Genomic DNA, 19652 nt, shown 5'->3' on the forward strand with positions numbered 1-19652 from the left:
GACTTCCTTTTATCCAAGACATCCTTTTTTCTGGTTTAAAACAAACTTTTTTCTGAACTTGACTTCTGATGCAGAGAGAACTCTTCATGATCTGGATGTAAAAAGCACCCTTAATGTCTACCTGGGCAGAAAGAAGGTTTTAAGAGCAGCTGAACCTCTTTTTGTGATTTATGAACCACCCACCCCCTTTTTGCCCAGAAAAAGGCTAAGCCTTCATTGGCCCTTGACGGTGTGGTGTCTAGTGCAATCTAAAGCAGCATACAATGTCAAAAAGATCCCTCCTGCAGCATTGATCTATATGTATTTCTTAAGGGCAAGGGCAGCTTCTGTGGCATACACACCACATGTTCCCCTAGATGAAACCTGCTGAGCAACTACTGCATCTGGTAATGGTATGATAATGTTTATTTGTAAAGAGCCTTTACACAAAGCAAGTGTTTCAAAGCGCTCAAGGAGATGGGAACAAAGGGAAAAAACAACAGTCATTCAGAGCCCTTGAATTTCTGAACGATACAAATCTGCACATGCCGAGTACGTCCTTATAATACAATTAACAGTGTAGATAATATCAAATAGGTCTGACAACGATTCTGCAGTTTTTCCAAGTACGTTAATGCTTTGAAGCACCACCATGCAAGGAGGGGGGAGACAAGGGACGACAGACCAAACTTCAAGGCATGGTACGTTCAGATTGTGCCCCTGCACAGATGGTACAGGAGGGATGCGGGGAGGTCCAAGTGCGACCAGTCAGTAAGAAGCTGGGGAAAGTGCTGGGAGATGCTACTCTCATGGGCCATTTACCAAGTGCAGGAATGATGAGGCAAGTGCAAGAGGATTGGTGAGGGTGCCAGGGACCTGCCACACTCTGAGGTACATCCGGCGGCCAGTCAGCAAGTTAAGCGGAAAAGGAGGGAGAGAGGGATAGAGCAGAGAGAGAGGTTAGCCGGTAGAGGGAGAGAGAAAGAAGAGGAGAAGAGGAATGTCTTAGGGAGTTTCCAGGCTCAAGAAGGAGGGCAGCAGGGAGGCTATTCCCTAGGGAGGCCCCTGCTGAGGATAAAGATTTGCCGCCAAATCTCTTCTTGGAGAACCGGCTCACTGGCAGAAGGTTAGAGGTAGATGAGCGGAGGCCTCGGGAAGGACAGTATTTAGGTAGGCATTGTTGCAGGTAGGTAGGTCCCAGGCCCCAGAAAGCCTTGTGGACAATGCAGAGGGTTTTGGACTTGAGCCTTGCAGCCAAGGGGAGCCCGTGGAGGGATAGGGAGGTTGAGAAAGAGGCTGTTGCAGTGGTCCAGCCTTGAGAGAACCAGGGCTCTGGAGACAGTGAGCTGCTGGGGGAAGGTGAGAAAAGGAAGAGTACCTCTGAGAATGTGCATTTGGTAGTTGGACCTTTTAGAGATGACCGAAATGTGAGTGGAGGAAGAGGGAGTGGAGTCAAGTGACCCCACGGTTTTTTGCCTTGCAGGTGGGTGCGGGTGCAGGGCCAGGGGAGCCGGCTACAGTGTGAGTGGAAAAGACTGAGCACGAGTCCCAATGCGAACAATCTCAGTCTTACTGGCGTTGAGGCAGATGTTTGCAACACACCATGACTGAATTGCAGACTGACAGTGAAATATGTGCGAGGTCGAGGAGGTGCCTGAGGGTAGCCTGAGGGAGAGTTGTGTGTCATCCGCATAACACTGGAAGTTAGAGATGAACGTGGCAATCAGATGAGTTAGGGCAGCCATGTAGACATAGAAAAACCAGAGGGAGGGTTAGAACCCTGGGGAACGCCACAGGTTGAAAGACTGGTAGTGGAGAGAAAGGACCCATGTTCCACCTGGGATGGGTGGTCGGAAAGGAAGGAGGTTAACCACGCCAGAGCCTGACCTGTGATTTGTAGGGTGTCACGGAGACGTGCAATCAGGGTCTTGTGGTTTACCCTGTCAATGGCAGAAGAGAGGTCAAGAAGAATAAGGACAGAGGGGGTGTTGGTGTCGAGATTTAAGAGCAGGTGTTCACAGGTGTTCAGAAGAGCAGTTTCCGTGCCACTGGATGCTCTAAAGCCTGACTGATGGTCGTGGAAGCAACAAGCAGATTCAGTGTAGAGGGTGAGCCGAGAGATAGCTAGCTTCTCTAGGAGTTTGCCCATGAAAGGGGGGATAGAGATGGTGCAGTAGTTTGCCGGAATGGAGGGTTCGGCAGAGGGTTTCTTAAGCAGAGGGTGCACACGGGAGTGCTTAAGAGAAGTTGGGAAAACTCCAGAGGCAAAAGATAGATTGCAGAGATCAGGCAAGGCTGGAGCGAGAGAGTCAATGTTGTCCTTAATGGTTTTGGAGGGGCAAGGGTCCACCTGTTTGGATGAAGCCTTCATATACCGGACTTGTCTGGCGACCTCATCAGGTGTGCCGGGAGTGAGTGAAGAGATGAAAGTGCTGGAGGGGCAAAGCGAGGCTCCAGAGGTGTTGGTGTATGATGTGGTGAAGTGTGCAGCCAGGGCCGAGCAAACGTCCAGGGTGGGTGTGACGGAAGAGGAGGCTGCCGCAGGATTGGGCAGTTCCTTGCAAACTTTGAAAAGTTTGGCCGAGTTGTTTGATGCCATAGAGATGTAGGCTTGAATTAAGACTCTTTTCTTGGTGTGGATGCAAAGTCGATATTGCCTTTGAAGGAGACAGCAGGTGGATAGAAGTTCCATGTTCGAAAGCTCTTTTTGGCAGGGTATTATGAAAAAAAAATGGTGGCTAAATAGAGTAATTGCTGCCACCCCCCCCCCTAAAATTATTTCTGGGCGACATGCAACCTGTTCCAGGTTTCTTGTGAAAGTGGGGTATTACCCACCAGTCAGTACAAGCTACTCACCATAGTGGCTCTTGTACTGGTAATCCATGCCCCCAATCTTCAGATGCTCCACCCACCCCTACACTTCCCCCCCCCACACACAATTCTGCTGTTTGTGGCATTTGCAGAGAGTGTGGAACTGAAGTATGGTAGTCTGAACATGCGCAAAAGCGGGTGGGCAGAGTCGGCAACTAAGTGGAGCTGTGCCTGCTTACTGGCTTGCATTTATTTTTTAATGCTGTGCAGAAAAAGCTCTGATATTGTTACCAAGGGTAAGGATATCCCAGAAATCCATAGGAAAAGCAACATGGCATGCCAGCACAAGAGTCTCTATCATAAGTAACTTGGACTTTTATAAATGATTTTGGATGTGTATTTTTGAATGGCCTCTTTACTGTCTTTTTGTCGTTCCCTCCATTTTACAAGGTGCAATTCCCTCTACTAATTGTTAGCACCCCAGTAGGAACAATACCAGGCATAGCACGAAGGTACAACCCAGAGAGAATCAAGAACTTTTTTTGTTTTGTTATTGTGATCTGGTTTAAAACAAACCACACACAAATTAATTTATAGCAACCCAACTACCTAACAAGGGATTTTTAAGAGTGGAAGGGTATGTAGTGCCCGAAATTGCCCCCTGAAGTTGTAAATGATTTAAGCACCCACCGGCAATACAGGGGCACTCAAAGAAGAGGAAGAGTGGTATTGGAAATGAAAGTGCAGCTAATGTGCAGCGTGATTCGTAATGCTGGTAATGTGACAGTAGCACATAAAATGGCACCACCTGCAGAGTCCCCCAATGCTCAGTACTCTTCCTGATAATGTTTGATCTATACCTGGAGCCATTGGGATCACTTCTCAGTGACACAGACATCTCACTCCACCAATATGCAGAAGATAACAGATTATATCTAAACGTCAGAGGTACACAGGACATCTCAGGCCTCAGGAATTGCATTGCCGCCATCCAAGCCTGGATGACGAGCACTTACCTGAAGCTCAATCCCACAAAGGTAGAATTTGTTCTGCTTGCTCACCCTAAGCAGGATACCATTCAACAATGTTTCAACGACATGCACCTTGACAGCTTCACACCTCACATGGCCAACTCCCAAATAACTCTTATTCACTATGACAGCACTCGCTCCTTCCAACAACATATGAACAAAAAGTCCCAAACTGCCTGCCTGGCAGACTCCTCCTCAAGCTACCCAGAAGAGAACACATCACATCCGCGCTAAAAATACTACACTGGCTACCACTGAAACAACGAATAAAGTTCAAGGCTATGTGCATCACGCACAGAGCAATGCACAAACAAGGCGCAGAATTCCTAAGCGACAAACTACGCCTACACCAACCGACAAGAACACTAAGATCAAGCTCCGACATATGCCTGGAACCAAAACCTTACAACAGAAAAAAACTTGGATCGTCTTTCTCTCACCAGGCACCCAAAACATGGAATGACCTACCTAAGAATATACAGAATACAACAAACCACCTAGCATTCAGGAAACTCCTCAAATCATGGCTCTTCAAAGCGTAACCACAACGGAGACGCACTAGAATGCCCAGACATTAAAACAATGATGAAAATAACTCCAACCTCGACCACTCTCAAATTGGGCAAACATGCAAACCAAAGAACCAACCATTCGACAGAGCATAAGACATCATGGAAAATAGCCACAAAGGAAGGCTGTAGACACTGACCACATACCTAAACCCAGACGAAAGCCCCAAGTGACTCTCCCACTCGCACGTACCGGACGAACATATCCAGACCGGCAGATGCATCTAGATAGACGTTGGCCTGTGTCACATCTGGATAGGATCGATTCAAGGATAACATGCCCGCGCCTAGAAAAACGTGAATGCTAACATGTGCCACACCTAGAGCTGTGAACACCAGCCTGCGTGGCGCTCAGATGGAGTTGTGAATGTTGGCATGCCCACACCTGGACGGGTCTCCAGACACTGTCCTGTGCCGCATCTGGATAGAGGTGTGAAGGTTGGCGTGACCGCACCTGGATGGAGTCCTGAGCATTGGCCTGCGCCGCGTCCAGATGGGAATGTGAGGGCCAACAAGTGCCACACTCAGACAGAACTGTGAATGTTAGCATGGTAAAGGTCAGGTAACCCACTAACCAATATAAGCTCAAACTCTGCATACTTATCTCACTCAAAAAACTCACACAACCATCTCTCGCACAACAAGCCACACGCACTTCACAACACTGCAACAACACATAAGCCGGAACAACAGCACACGCGGACTGACTCCGATCCGATACCCGCACCCAAGCTCAGCACCCGGTGTATACTGAGTTGAAGCTGCCAACAGAACACCACTCCTCTCACTATCCTAATCCCTTCTTCACCTTACTAACCCATCCCACCTTTATCGTTTACAGATCCGCCTGAGCGCCTGGGGACCAATTCTGTTGGCGACGGTGCGCGGTACAAATACCTTTAACATTTAACCGTCCTACAGAAGATAAAAATATTCCTTCCAATTCAGAACCACAATCCTAGTAATCTCCCACATCGATGGGGCAAAAGCCCTCCTCGCTGGCGTTCCAGTGATGCACCTGACCCCACTTAGGACCACACAAAGTGTCGCGTCACGACTCGTAATGTGCAATAAGAAGTTCAACCACGTTTCTCCCACCCTAAGGGAGCTGCACTTCCCATACCAGCAAGAATACTTTTTAAGACTGCATGCATCAACTGTGAGGTAACCACCTCTTGCACCTCTCTACCAAGCTGTAAAACTATCTAGCACAGGTGGGTCACACTCTTCCAGGACCCAGGCTATGCTACGGATCGAGATAAAACTGTTGTGCAAGGAAAATAACAGGAAACTAGCCTTCTCCTGCTACGCCATTGCCTACTGAAAAACCATCCTGGTGGCAATCCGTGCCATGCCAATGCTCTTCAGAAAGGAAAATGCAGGACCTTACTCTTCAGTCAATACCTAGGCGCCACCTATGCTTTTGTTCCATGTCAGATCCCACCCCGTTGGTTGGAACCTTCTGTGCCCCATATTTTAATCTGCCACCCTTGCTTCATATTTTACCCTCAGCGACATATACAATTCTCTGTTACGTCATATCTAGGATTGTGCTATATAAAACCCAAATATAAATACAGCGATAAACATGGGAGGAGTGCACAGGCAGCTGCTCTGTGCAGAAATGGAGGGGCCATGGGTGGAGTCAAGAGACAGCAGGAATTCCAGTGAGGTAGCAGTAGTGGAGTGGTGCAAAGAGGTGGGGGGAAAGAGGATGAAGAGCCTCAGACAAGCAAAGACCGTGTGAATGTTACTGAAGGCCAGCCTCTTGGAGGGCACAGTTCCAGGCACTATAAGTGAAATAGAAAATAATATGGAACATCAAGCTAAATCTAACAAAACAAATTAATGGAAATGTAAACTGTAGTAATGAGTATGTATTCAAATAGTATCACCAAGATCTGTCAAACTAATGTTATTAAACTCAAATTCAATTATAATGACAAACAAACTGTTCATTCCAAATAATTTAAACAATATTAGAAAGTTATTCTTAAATACTCCATGCCCACAAAGGTAGGGTTTTCAAATTCAATACTAACAAAGGGTTATCAAGGTTATTCACAACCCGAGTTGAGATAATCCACTCTCTGTAGTAGCGCAGAACAAGCAGAAAGGCTCAGCTACGGAGGAAGGGGGCATTGTTGTGTAGTTTGGTTAATACTTAACATAAATAGTATGTAAAAAAGACACTATTACAATAAAACACTGAGGTACACTTCAAGTATTCAAAAGTAGGTTATCACTAGCTACAAATATACAATTTACAGTTTAGTAACCCACTGTGTGTTACACACTACTTTAGAATCACAAGCAGTTATTCAGTTATTCCGACAATAACTGCATTCACCAAAGTAGGAAAACAAATAATGCCATCAAAACGTATGCCTTATCATTATAAAGCACCATGCACCATATATTAAATCTTCAGAAGTCCAGCACACGTCTATTCCAAGTTGTTAGGTGTCTCACAAAGGCTTCTGAGGGATGAGGTGAGTAGTCGAGAAGGGCCCACTCAGCTAAAGCTGGTAAAGTACTGAATATATGTAGAGCAAAAGCAACAAGTGAAATGGGGACTTCCGAGTTTAAAGTCAGCTTTTAGGGAAAGGAAAAGTGGGAACACCCCCACAGTCCCTTTGTTCTTAGAAGAATTTTGAAGCAATTATAATGCCAATTTTGCCTCTCTATGATGATTTGGTGACGTTAGGTAATCTGATGGTCTATGCTGGGCCATTGTCAACTTTAAGCAAGACTGGGTACATTAATTTATTGCGCTCATGCTCATGTTTTATATGAGCGGTACATTTATTCTCTCCTAAGCAAAATATTTTTCCTGTGTGTGTGTGAGAAAGGGGTTTTCTGATTTTACACTTCGTTTTGAATGACATATGTCTCTACAATTACCCTTTCATTAATTTATAAAGTGTTTATTGTGGTTCCTGCCCACAGAATATTGCCCTGATTAAGAGTCAGCCAATTCCAATAGGCTATTACTTTGAAACAGGTCGGCTTGCTCTTTCTATTTTCTATGACAATGTTTTTGGTTTCTTAGTGCAGTTATTTTTTTCTGTATTTTTTTGTATTTGTTTTTATACTGGTTTACATATTCATAATTGTCCTTATTTTGTTGATTTCTCCTTTTCGACATTCTTTTGAGTATTTAATTACTATGTGTCCTTTGAGGGTATGGAGTATTTAAAAATTTCTTTCTGGTAATGTATATAGTTTTTGTTAATGAACTGTTTGTTTTTCATTATATCTGTTTTTGTTTGTTTTTATGTTTTTAATTAAAGAATTGAGTTTGTATTCAGTATATTGTTTGAGAGATCTTTATTAGACATAGTTGAATTAGTATTCTTTACTACATTTAAATTTAAATGAATGACTTTTGTTAGATTTATATTGAGGTTCCACGTCATCTCCTATTTCATATTTCTGTCCCTTGTGGAACCTCTTATTATTGGGACTACCCTCCTGTTAGTTTGAGTACTATCAGAGATTAGTGCCCAGAATTCCACGACCCCTTGGCTGTGCCACCAGGCAGCTCCTCAATAGTCAACTTTCCGCAGGTAGGTCCCACTAAATGCATTCTGCTTTGTGGTCAGGATTGGGTCAACATTTAGCTCTTGGTTATTGATGTTTGTTTGCTTATTTACTATGTTAATAACGTATTTATACCTCCTAAACTGTGGGATCAGTTTCATTATGACGTTTGCTTCTCTTCCTTTTCTTCATTGTGTTTCATCATTGTTTTACAGGTAGTGAAGTTGCACACAAAGCTTGGGAAGCCCATCCCCTCGGTAGAGCCTATTGTAGTAAACTTTATGTCAGAGTCCTCCACCAGTGCTATCACCACCACTACTACCATCACCCCAGCAGGTAAACCTGCGCCCTCTTCCTCACTCAGCATGCCAGCAACGCCAGTCATCATTACAGTTAATAGCACCAACAGTTCCAGCAATGCCACACCATTTACAAAACTGGCCCCAGCTAAGATTACATTTGTGGGTAAGTTTCTTTGTCTCTGTTGTGCTTATCTGATGCATTTAGAGACTTGTAATGTCACTATATATAATTTTAGTTCTTTGAAGAACAATACCCATTTCCAGACTTCATTTCTAGGCTACAATTGCCTTGCCCACCCTTACGATTTTTCTCTTGGTACCAGACAATTTATTTTTGTATGACTAAACTTTGAGGGCACCAGTACAGCAGGGCTGGCCTTGACTAATGAACTATGACTGATGGCTCTTAAATTAGTCTTCCCTTTGATACCCTTGCCTGGAGCATTTACAGGGCTACAGCTCAGGCTCTACTTAAGGCTGTTCTGGAACTTCAGTTCCATGGAAGTCAGCAAAACTTTAGCCCATTGGTTTCAATTGACTTCTCCTGTACTTTGTACCAAGATGGTTGACAAGGCTACATTCTTATCCCCTTTTTTATATTCGCTCACAAGTCAGTACTAGATATTGAACGCTTGTCTTTAGACTTTGATTCTTCAAAGGCATTGTTTGATTTAGTTGACAACAGTTTTCATGCAAAGACGGTTTATCCTGCCCTAGAGAAAGTCACCATCAAATGCAACCTCATTGTTGTTTATCTCTTAATTGCTGTTTAAGGCAGGATGGAGTCCCACTCCTCACTACTATTCTCCACTTCCTCCATGATGTTCCAGCTGTCTGTGCCTTCCTTCCTTATTTCTCTGATATTCTCCTCGCTACCTTATCTCCCCTTTGTTGCTCCTCTATAGCTTCCTCCTCTCCTTCTTTCTTGGATGTTTTATCACCTCCTCTCTTGTGCTCTTCTGTCAACACTTCCACTTTAATATTGTGCTCTTAACTGCTCCTTTCTGCTCTCCTCCAAGTTGGTCTGACACCCACTAACTTACTCCGCTTGCCTCAATCTCCTAATGTCACCCTTCTCCTGACTGTTTGACCCTTTTTATACTCAAGCGGGCAGCCTCCCAGACTTTTTGGCTACTTGATTAACTTCAGCTCGGTGGTTGTTTGTGACCCAGCCACAGGATTGGACAACTCACTGTGGAACTACTAAAACCCTGGCTGTGTGCAGTTGATAGGTGGACATGAGTGCATGTCTGCAACTCGACACTCGAACATAGTTGGCTGTCATCTTCGAATCATCTTGCTGCTTCATCTTTCCGGTCAGAGCTGCATCATGGAAACTTGTGCTTTTGTGTTCAGGCTGTGGGTATCGGTTTATTTTTATTTTCCAGCTTGTGCTTCATGAGTTGCTGAAATGAAGACTTATGGTCATCTGTGTTCAGGAGCGCAAATGGCAAGTGTTGTCTTTGCTGAAACCAAGATGTCACGTTCCCAGGTCCCATAGAGAGAAGAACACCTAGGCTCACGCTATCCAAAGGTGAATCAACTAGGCCCCTCACAACTTAAAATCTGAGATATATGATGGATGATAGTGCCTGATGACACTTGCAGAGACTGTTCTTTCACAAGGACTGTGGTAGTGATGTCTTCTGCCTCTTCACTTTCCTGCAGCGGTTACACCTCCTTTTATGCCAAGAGATCATGCACGCAAGTCCATAAGAGACTTTCAGAAATTCACATATATTTCATCTCCTTTTCATCTCCTTTCGTCATCTAATTGACCTCCCCATAAAACCTCCCACGGTATTTGTATAAAATATAGTGTGTGTATTTCAGCATCAGTCTTAAACTGTAGATTTGGAGCTTTGTGAGTATCAAGTGTAGTAGGCGAGTAGTGGGCAGGGGAGAATTCATGTTTGGGCTGTTGCCGTCTTCACTGTTTGACAGATGCTTGAGACTTGAAGATACTGGATATACTTCTGGAAGATATAACCTGGTATTCTGACCCAGCAAGCCCATTGAGCTGCACACCTGAGCAAATTAGAGTGAGGTTTGAAATGCCTCTCCACTTGCCAACAAATATAGTAAGGGAAGTGAAATGGGCGTGTAGAATTTTCTTTTCCCAGACAGCCCTTTTTCTGACCCAAATGTTTATGCTTCTCATAATTCTTAGCACTTTGATTATGTTAATAAAATATATTTCACACTGACTGCTTCCTTTACAATGGATTGTGTTCTCCCACGTATTGCTCATCTTTGATATTCAATATCCAGCTTCAACTGCTTTGGAATTAGTTTTTTTTTTCTTTGGCAGAGGGTGCTGTGCGTCGATAAAGTCAACTCAATGTCCCTCGAGGGCCTGCGTCTCGAGGATGATGGCATAGAAGACATATGTAGCATGCGCAGTGCCCGCTGGATATAGTTCTGTTTTTCCAAGTAAGCTTACGCTTCGAAGAACTAAAACACGCTTCAGTTTTTCCTTTCGAGATTAAGTCGAGGTTGTCGACACCAGCTGCGCCATCATCGCCAGCTGGACCATCGACACCAATGTCATCATTGATGCCATCAAAATCTAAAACATCTTCATCGAAGACATCTACGACGCTTCGTGATCGTGACCCGCTACGACAGGGAGCTGTGGTTTAAGATCGCTCCCCTCTTGGACTTCCTCCCAGATGACAAGAGGGCGGAAGCCCTGGAAATCCTGCAGGAAGGCGAGGTGGCATTGGACCACGCCATCACAGTGGCCACGGACATCGCCGACACTGGTTTTTGCCCAATGGGCAACAGCGTTTGCCATCGCCGGCGCGGTTGGCTCAGGGTCACTGACTTCCGTCAGGACGTGCAGTCCAGGGTACTGGCCATGCCCTTCAACGGGAATAAACTGTTCGGCAAGGCAGTTTACGAGCCACTGCAGGCCATCAAGGCGGACACCGAGACGGTCCGGGCCTTGGGCTCTCTCCATTAGCGACGGCCATCCTTTCAGACCTCCGGAGGCAAGTCTCCAGGTGCCTCCAAAAGATTCGGCGGCCGCTCCTCGTCATACCGCCAGGTGGCCCACTCCTCGTCGCAGGAAGCCGATAGAGGCCGCAACAAGGCCGGTGGACACCGTCGTCCTCGCCAAGAGGCCCAAGGTGGCAAGGCCTCGGCGAAGCAAGACTTAACAGGCCGTGATGTCGGGCCCCCACCCGAGCACCCCGGTGGGAGGCCGGCTGGCGAACTTCGTCGGTGCATGGAAGTCCATCTCCACTGACAGTTGGGTGCTGGATGCCGTGGCCCACGGGCTCACTCTGGAGTTCCAAAAGAAGTGCCCCCATTTTCTACCAGTGTCCAGGAAGGAAGAGCACATTCCACAGTTGCTTCTGGAGGTACGAGCAATGCTGAAGAAGGGCGCGATAGAACTCGTCCCAAAGAGACTCTGGGGCTCCACAGTATACTTGCGGTACTTCCTCGTCTGAAAGAAGACCGTTGGCTGGCGGCCAATTCTAGACCACCGCCGCCGCCTCAACAAATTCATAAAATCCCAGAAGTTCTGCATGGTCACCCTCCAACATGTGCTGGGACAACTGGAGGAAGGTGCTGGACTTGGAGGATGCCTACTTCTACATTCCCATACACAAAGGACATCAAAAGTTTCTGCACTTCGTGGTCCAAGGACGGCACTATCAGTTCAAGGCACTACCCTTCGGTTTGAAGTCGGCACCAAGGGTCTTCACCAAGTGCCTGGCACCAGTGGCGGCGCGGCTGCGCCTGCAGGGGATCCACGTCTACCCCTAACTGGACGATTGGCTCATCCGAGCGAAGTCCAGAGAAACCGCCGTCGACCACACAGCGAGGACCGTTCGCCTGCTCACGGAAGTGGGGTTTTCGATAAACTTTGCAAAGTCCTGCTTGGCGCCATCGCAGGACGCCCTAGTCCTGGGAGCCAGACTCAACACGGTAGCACGGCTGGCGTCACCGGTGGGGGAAGATAAAGACCATGCTGGGCAAGGTACAACAGCTGTTGACCATCGAGGTTGTCAGGGTGAGGTCCATCAAGTCCCTTCTCGGCATGATGTCGTCATGCATCTACCTCGTGCGACTGTGCAGGTTATGGATGCGGCTGCTGCAGGAGTTCCTCGACGCCCGTTGGTTACAAGTAACTGGAAGCTTCGAAGACGATAGCTCCCTCAACGAGACTTTCCGGCAGGCGATCGGGTGGTGGGGCACCAGCGCGCATCTCACGGCGGCCATGGGCTTCTAGATCCCAGCGCATCAGGAAACGGTGACGACGGACGCCTCCCTGGAGGGCTGGGGCGTGCACACCGGTGATCTCCACGCAAGAGGCCTTTGGCTCCCGGAGGAGAGGTCTCTATACATCAACGTCCTGGAGCTCTGGGCCGTGTTCTGGGCCCTCAGGTCCTTCCTCCCGTCCCTCAAGGGCAAAGTGGTACGGGTCTTCACTGACAACACCACCACAATGTTCTACATCCGTAAGCAGGGGGGCACTAGATCCCCTGATCTGTCCAAGGAAGCGCAGGACCTGTGGCACTGAGCCGTCGCCCATGGGATGTTCCTGGTACCCTTCCACCTGGCAGGAGTAAAGAACACTGTTGCCGACTAACTCAGCAGGGAGTTGCAGTCGTGTCACGAGTGGGAGCTCCGGCAGGATCAAGTGGAGCTACTATTCCGACGATGGGGCAATCCCCAGATAGATCTGTTTGTGACGAACACCAAGTGCCGGAGATTCACCAGCAGGTTTCCCCAACCGGTGAGCATGGGCGATGCATTCTCCTTCCCCTGGGATGGCCTGTTCCTCTATGCGTTCCCACCATTGCTGTTGCGACTCATCAGTCAACTCAGACGGTCCCGATGCAGGATGATCCTCGTCGCACCGGCGTGGCCGAGGCAGATATTGTACCCGGACCTGTCGGCGTCCCCTCCAGTCAAGCTTCCGACGGTCGCAGATCTTCTCGCCAGGGAAGGAGGCGCGATCCTGCACCACGACCCTGGTCGCTGAACCTGCCGGCCTGGCTCTTGCAGCACTAGAGTTCGGAGGCTACAATATCCCGGCGGACTGCAAGGAGGTACTTGTCAAGGCCAGGGCTTCCTCGACTCTTAAGTGCTATGGACATAAATGGAAGAGGTTCTCTGTCTGGTGCCGTGCACAGAAGATCAACCCTCTACGGATTACGGCCCCACAAGTGATGCCGTACTTGCTGTCGCTGGTCAAGGCGGGGCTGGCGCACGCCTCCATCAAAATTCATCTGGCGGCTATCTCCTGCTACACCAGAACTCTGGGCCGGTCTTCGTTGTAGTTGCACCACCTTGTGAAGGAGTTCATGAAAGGACTGTTCCGCTCGTTCCCACTGGTGAAGGCTCCGGCCCCGGCGTGGGAGCTGAATGTGGTTCTGACCAGGCTCATGGGCCCTCATTCGAGCCTTTGCATTCAGCGCTGCTGAAGTTCCTATTGTGGAAGACAGCGTTTCTTGTGGCCATCATCTCTGCACGAGGAGTGGGAGAGATCCAGGCCCTCTCCTGTAAACGTCCGTACCTGACATTCCACTAGATGAGGGTAGTGCTGAGGATGCACCCCTCCTTCATGCCCAAGGTGCGGTCGGACTTCCATCTCAACGAGCCGTTGGTGTTACCTGTTCTCTTCCCGTCGCCTTCGTCGACGGCTCAGAGAACTTTGCACCCGCTGGATGTAGCTAGAGCGCTGAAGTTCTACGGTGACTGCACAAAGAGTTTTCGGAAGACATCACAGCTGTTTGTGAACTTTGGCACTGTGAACCAAGGGAACGGCGTCTCCAAGGCTTCCATTTCCAGATGGCTCTCCGGCTGCATCATGCACTGTCACTGGATGGCAAACCGACCGTTGCCCGGCCGTCCGATAGCCCATTCAACCAGAGTGAACGCTGCTACTACGGCGTTCCAGTCTGGTGTGCCTCTGCTGGACATCTGCAGGCTGCTACGCGGAGTTCGACGCACATCTCCACGAGATTCTACTGCGTCGACCTGGATTCCAGGGAGGAGTGCAGAGTCGGCCAGGCAGTGCTGCACAACCTATTCGCTTGAAGGTGAGCCTGGTGATGAGGTAAGAGAGGCTTAATGTTGAGTTGTTAAAATGCTTAATGTTGAGCCTTGCCACCGCCCGTGGTTGTGCATGTGTGTACTGCTATGTATTCTTGTATTCATGAGCATGTGAATCCATGGCAGACCCCATGCTGGAGAAGGAACAAGTTACTTACCTGTAACTGTTGTTCTCCAGCATGGGTCTGGCATGGATTCACATGCAAACCCTCCCTCCGACCCCTCTGCGGCTCTTCTCTTGGTCCTACTACCATTTTATGTGCTACCAAATCTGAAGATGGCTGCCAGAGGAGAGGGTTGGGTAGAGGCTGGGGGCAGTATGACCCAGAGACCAGTGATTGGTTATTAGTAGTTCAGAAACGAAACAGATTTTTTCTTTTACTGAGGATTCCCAGTCTGACGACGGAGAATGAGCATGTAAATCCATGCCAGGCCCATGCTGGAGAACAGTTACAGGTAAGTTACTTGTTCCTTACTTACCCCTGGTAACGTTCTTTCGACTGGATATTCCTCTCGCATGTTCCTCATCGCCCTCCCAGCCAACCCTGCTGTAGAATTTCCCATGCTATTGCAACTGTCGCGCCTTCAGGGCCTAGTACGGTCAAATCTGTGTTGATGTGAGTAGTTCTACTGGAAGAAATAAAACAGAATTGAAGCCAACGGGCGCTCCGCGTGCTATATATGCCATTGATTACATCATACTCAGAACAAATGCATCGACGTACAGTGCACTCTGCCAAAAAGGAAAAAGATAGTCCTTTATTTTTTTTTTTATGGCTGGCTGTTGAATATCAAAGTGAGGAATACGTAGGAGGAACATCAAGTGGAAAGAATGTTAGCTGGGGTAAGTAACTTGTTCTTCTCTGCCAATTCCCTTATCCTTGTTGCATATTGGGTACAGTATATGACAGCGAAAGAATCAAAAAGCGTTTGATAGAGAGAAAGTCATACACCATATCTCACTGGCTATGGGTACCTGCTTTCCTTTGAAGGATTGGTTGTTTTGGGGGTCCTGTCTGATTGTAGCAAAGATGGATAATTGGGGGATCGGAGCGCAAGCTCAGCACCTTCCTGAGAGGAACTCGGGTAGACATTGGATGGTCTCCCTGCGCCACAAGGTGACTTTTCCCTGATTAACGTGACGCAAGGACAATGCAAGTGCAAAACAGTTAAGCCAGTGCTGATAGTAAAGAGGAGAGCCACTTGAGGCTGACGGAAATTCAGAGGTGGTTGACAGGAAGCACTGAGCCATAGGATGATTGGGAGGTAGCTTGCAGGTAGGACTCGGCAGGGGACAATGATAATTAGGCACAGAAGGGCAGGAGCGAACTCAGCAAGGCAGCTAGGCAGGGAATAGGCATGCAACCTCAAGGGGGAAGGCAACAGGACTGGCTCAGGAACAGGGACTGGGAAGAAGACAGGAAAAACGACACTGACAAAAGAGAAGAGAAGGCTAGAAACTAGACAAAGAAGTGCTGGAGTAGGTTACTGCTACAAAGTAACAAATGCATTGAGACACCTCTGTGAGTAAGGGCGGTTCTTATTGCTCCTGCTTATTGGGGAACACTGTGGGACGCTAGCATAAAGGTTAATGCAGAATCCAAAAATGCCTTCCATACTGAACATGCATCCAACATTTCTGTGCCCAGCGACGGTTCTGCTTCCTGGACGTGACGGTCACTATGAGTTTGCCACATCCATGTGACTAGCCACAGGTAGATCCTCAGTCATATCCTTGAGAAAGCAGTGGCCACGCAACTCCTCCAACACATCGAAGCCAACAACCTCCTTTAGTCCTACCAACCTTGCTTCAGACCCAGATGCAGCACAGAAGAAACGGCTTCAATCAAGGGGATCGGCGATGCCCTTAAAATCTTCGATGCTGGCCATCCTTGCCTCCTTGACCTCACAGCAGAATTTGACACAGTAGACCACCAGACATTCTCCGACAATCTACATATCTGCATTGGGATCAGCGAGATTTCCCTCAGTTGGTCAAATCCTACCTTGCTAATCACCACTAGTTCATACAAATGGATTCCTCCCCAGATCACCAACTCTATGCATCACCTTTGGAGTCCCGCAAAGATTCATTCCCCCCCGAACCCTGTGATCTTAAATCTTTACACGTAACTGCTCTGAACCCGCCTCGCTCCACACAACATCCCCATCCACCATACCACCAATAAGTAGATGACATGCAGCCATTCCTCAAGGTATCACCCATCGAAGACATCCACAGGCTCAATAAAGATTTTCCATAATAACATACTATAAAGTCTTAATTCTATTAAAGACTCGGAGGCGAGCATTATGCTTCTCTTTCTTTTATTCGACAATAAAGAAAAGAGCTCAGCAGCAAGATATTTGTGCACCAAAAGTAAATGTGCCATGAGTAATGTGCAGAAACCAGGTGCACCAAATATATATAATGAACATAGCAATATAACAGTAATATAACAGTAATATCAACATAAAAGATAAGAGACTCTGGAGAAAACTACATTTCCCAGGGAGCTTGGCTCCAGTTCATTTAGAGGCCATCAACACATGACCTAGTCCACCAATAGTAGTTCAGATCCCTTGCATAAACAGTCCTAAACGTGATGACACTTGCTCTTTCTGGGCTGCAACCTTGGCTGTCCATAGTAGAAGATAACTGCAGCTAACTTGAAGAAGAAGAACTTGTGTCGGGCCGTGATCAGGCGGACTTGTCTGCAGGCGCCGTCAAGAAAAAAGCAACATTTTAGTCTCTTGTATATGACAACCCTAGATCCCTTATCAGGGTGGGAGAAAATCTTGTAGTTATTCCGATAGGGTACATGTACATTTCAGAACATTAATCTTTTCATTACATTGTTAATTAACATCAGGTAACATGTTGTTATTTTCTCGCCGGGTGGGATAATGCTCGCCTCCGAGTCTTTAATAGAATTAAGACTTTCTAGTAAGTTATTATGGAAAATCTTTATTCTATGTCAAGAACGGAGGCTCCCATTATGCTTGTTTAAAGCTTGCTTACCACAATAGATGCCGGCTGATCAACTGGCTTTAGATAGAATTGTTTGAAAACTGATTCACTAGCCCAGTCTGCCATCCTCATGATATCTTCTAGGCGAACTCCCGCCTGAAAGGCTTTGGAGGCCATGGCTCCCCTAACTGAGTGGGCTCCGAAATGCTTGGTGTCTGTCTCTGCTTGAGCTAGCGTCCACCGGACCCAACGTGCTAAGGTCGGTGCTGATACTGCTTTGTGCGGTTTACACAGAGCGATCAGTAGCTGCCCGTTAGGGGGAGGTTCTGAGTGAAGCCGTCTTTTCTTCGTAGACTTTCAGGCATTTAACCAAGCAGAGCTTCGTTGATCTCTAAAGGCGGGATAGGAAATCACCCTAGAATTGCATTTTGTTCTTCTATGAATATGGAACACAATGCCATCACGAGAAAAAGTTCTGCCTGCTAGATCTAGAGCTCTGATGTCTGAGACTCTCCTGCAGGAGACCAAGCAGAGTAGAGTAGTGAGTTTGCCAGATAGGGCTGTATGTGATAGTTCTTTGTTACTAGGCCATGCCAGAAGAAAGGTTCAGTACTTTATTAACGTCCCAAAGCTTGTCATAGCGAGCTGGAGGTGGGACGGTCAGCCTTACACCCTTGAGCAACCTGCAGACTAGGTGGTGTTCTCCTGCTGGTACTCCTTGGATAAGGTCATGACCTGCGGAAATTGCTGAACAGTAGGCGTTCACAGACCTGTAGGCGAGCCCTTTTTCCGCTAGGGATGCTAGAAAATTCAAAATCTCTTCTACAGGTGCTGAAATTGGATGTAATCCTTTCTCACGACACCAGGAGCTCCAGATGCTCCAAGAGTTGGAGTATCTCTTCCGGGTACTAGGAGCCCAGCTCTCTTCGATAAGGTTGATCGCTTTGTGAGACATGCCTGGGACTCTCCATCTTGACCTGAAATCCTCCAGCTGCTAAGGTCAGAGATCTGTTGAGGAGGAGAGGATGACGCTGACCTGATGGATCTAATAGGAGATCCGGAAACTGGGGTAGTAGGATTGGAGAATCCGTAGAAAGTTCCAGAAGAACTGGATACCAAGTCTGAGATGTCCAGACCGGCGCTATAAGGATCAGATGTGCGTGCTCCAGACGGGCCTTCGCCAGGGTCCTCGCTATCATAGTGAAAGGAGGAAAGGCATACCGTATTCCCTGGGACCATGACTGTAGGAATGCGTCTGTTGCAGATGCTGCTGGGTCCGGCCCCCAGCTGTAGAAAGTTGGTAGTTGGGAGTTGTCTGGAAGCAAAGAGGTCTATGGACATCGGACCCCAGATCTCCTGAAGGCGGAGGAAAACCTCTCTGTTGATTCTCCAATCGCTGTAATCTGTCAAGTGGCGAGAGTACCAGTCTGCTACTGCATTTGAGAGGCCGGGAAGGTACTCTGCTGTAACTGAAATCTGGTGATCCAAACAGAAATGCCAGAAGTCCTTGTCTAATTCTGCTAGGGGTCTTGAATTGGTGCCGCCCAGATGGTTGATGTATCTTACCGCTGAGATGTTGTCCATCTTTAGTAAAATACAGCAACTCGCTTTGTCTTTGTCAAAAGAGCGCACTGCAAAGGAACCTGCAAGAAGCTCTAGACAATTGATGTGAAGGTCCAGCTCCTGTGTGGACCAAGTCCCTCCCGTGGTTATGGGACCGCATCTCGCTCCCCAACCGGAGCGACTGGCATCCGACTTGATGATAATATCTGGAGCGGAGCCGAAGATGGCTCTGCCATTCCAGGCTTCCATGTGAGAGAGCCACCAGTTGAGCTCTGTCCTCGCTTGAGGAGACAGTGTCAGGAGTTGAGAATAAGAAAGGTTTCTCCTTAAGTGTTGGCCTTTTAGTCTTTGCAGCTCTCGATAGTGAAGAGGGCCGGGAAATATTGCTTGAATGGAAGATGAAAGTAGCCCTATCGCTCTTGCTAATTCTCGAAGGGAGAACATGTTCTTCTGTAAGAGTTTGCGTATTTCTCTTTTGGTAGAGTGAATCTTGGCTGATGGGAGTCAAAGCTGAGAATTCTGTGTATCTACTATGAATCCTAGGAATTCCATATTTTTGGATGAAAGTAGAACCGACTTTTCCCAGTTTATAAGGAAACCTAGGCTGTGCAGCAAGTTTATTGCCAGTTCGGTTTGTTTCTGAACTAACTCCTGTGATTGGGCCATGAAAATAATGTCGTCTAGATAAATTATGAGACGGACACCTTGCTCTCTTAATCGAGCTACTACAGGTCTTAAGAGTTTGGTGAATACCCAAGGCGCCGAAGAGAGTCCGAATGGGAGACTTGTGAATTCCCAATCTCGGTTTCTCCAG

At 47.5% G+C, this 19652-nt stretch overlaps 1 protein-coding gene across 4 annotated transcripts in view; it reads left to right on the forward strand.

Moving 5' to 3' along the window:
• ZFR2 (zinc finger RNA binding protein 2) overlaps window positions 1-19652 on the forward strand; it is a 2121586-nt gene that overhangs the window by 886311 nt on the left and 1215623 nt on the right. For all 4 annotated transcript variants that reach the window (XM_069649412.1, XM_069649413.1, XM_069649415.1 and 1 more), the window contains one exon: window positions 8149-8398. In XM_069649412.1, coding sequence (XP_069505513.1) covers window positions 8149-8398 — 250 coding nt within the window. The remainder of the gene's footprint in view (window positions 1-8148; window positions 8399-19652) is intronic.

The sequence above is a fragment of the Ambystoma mexicanum genome, chromosome 1p (assembly GCF_040938575.1).
Source record: "Ambystoma mexicanum isolate Mex_15411 chromosome 1p, UKY_AmexF1_1, whole genome shotgun sequence".
NCBI lineage: Eukaryota > Metazoa > Chordata > Amphibia > Caudata > Ambystomatidae > Ambystoma > Ambystoma mexicanum.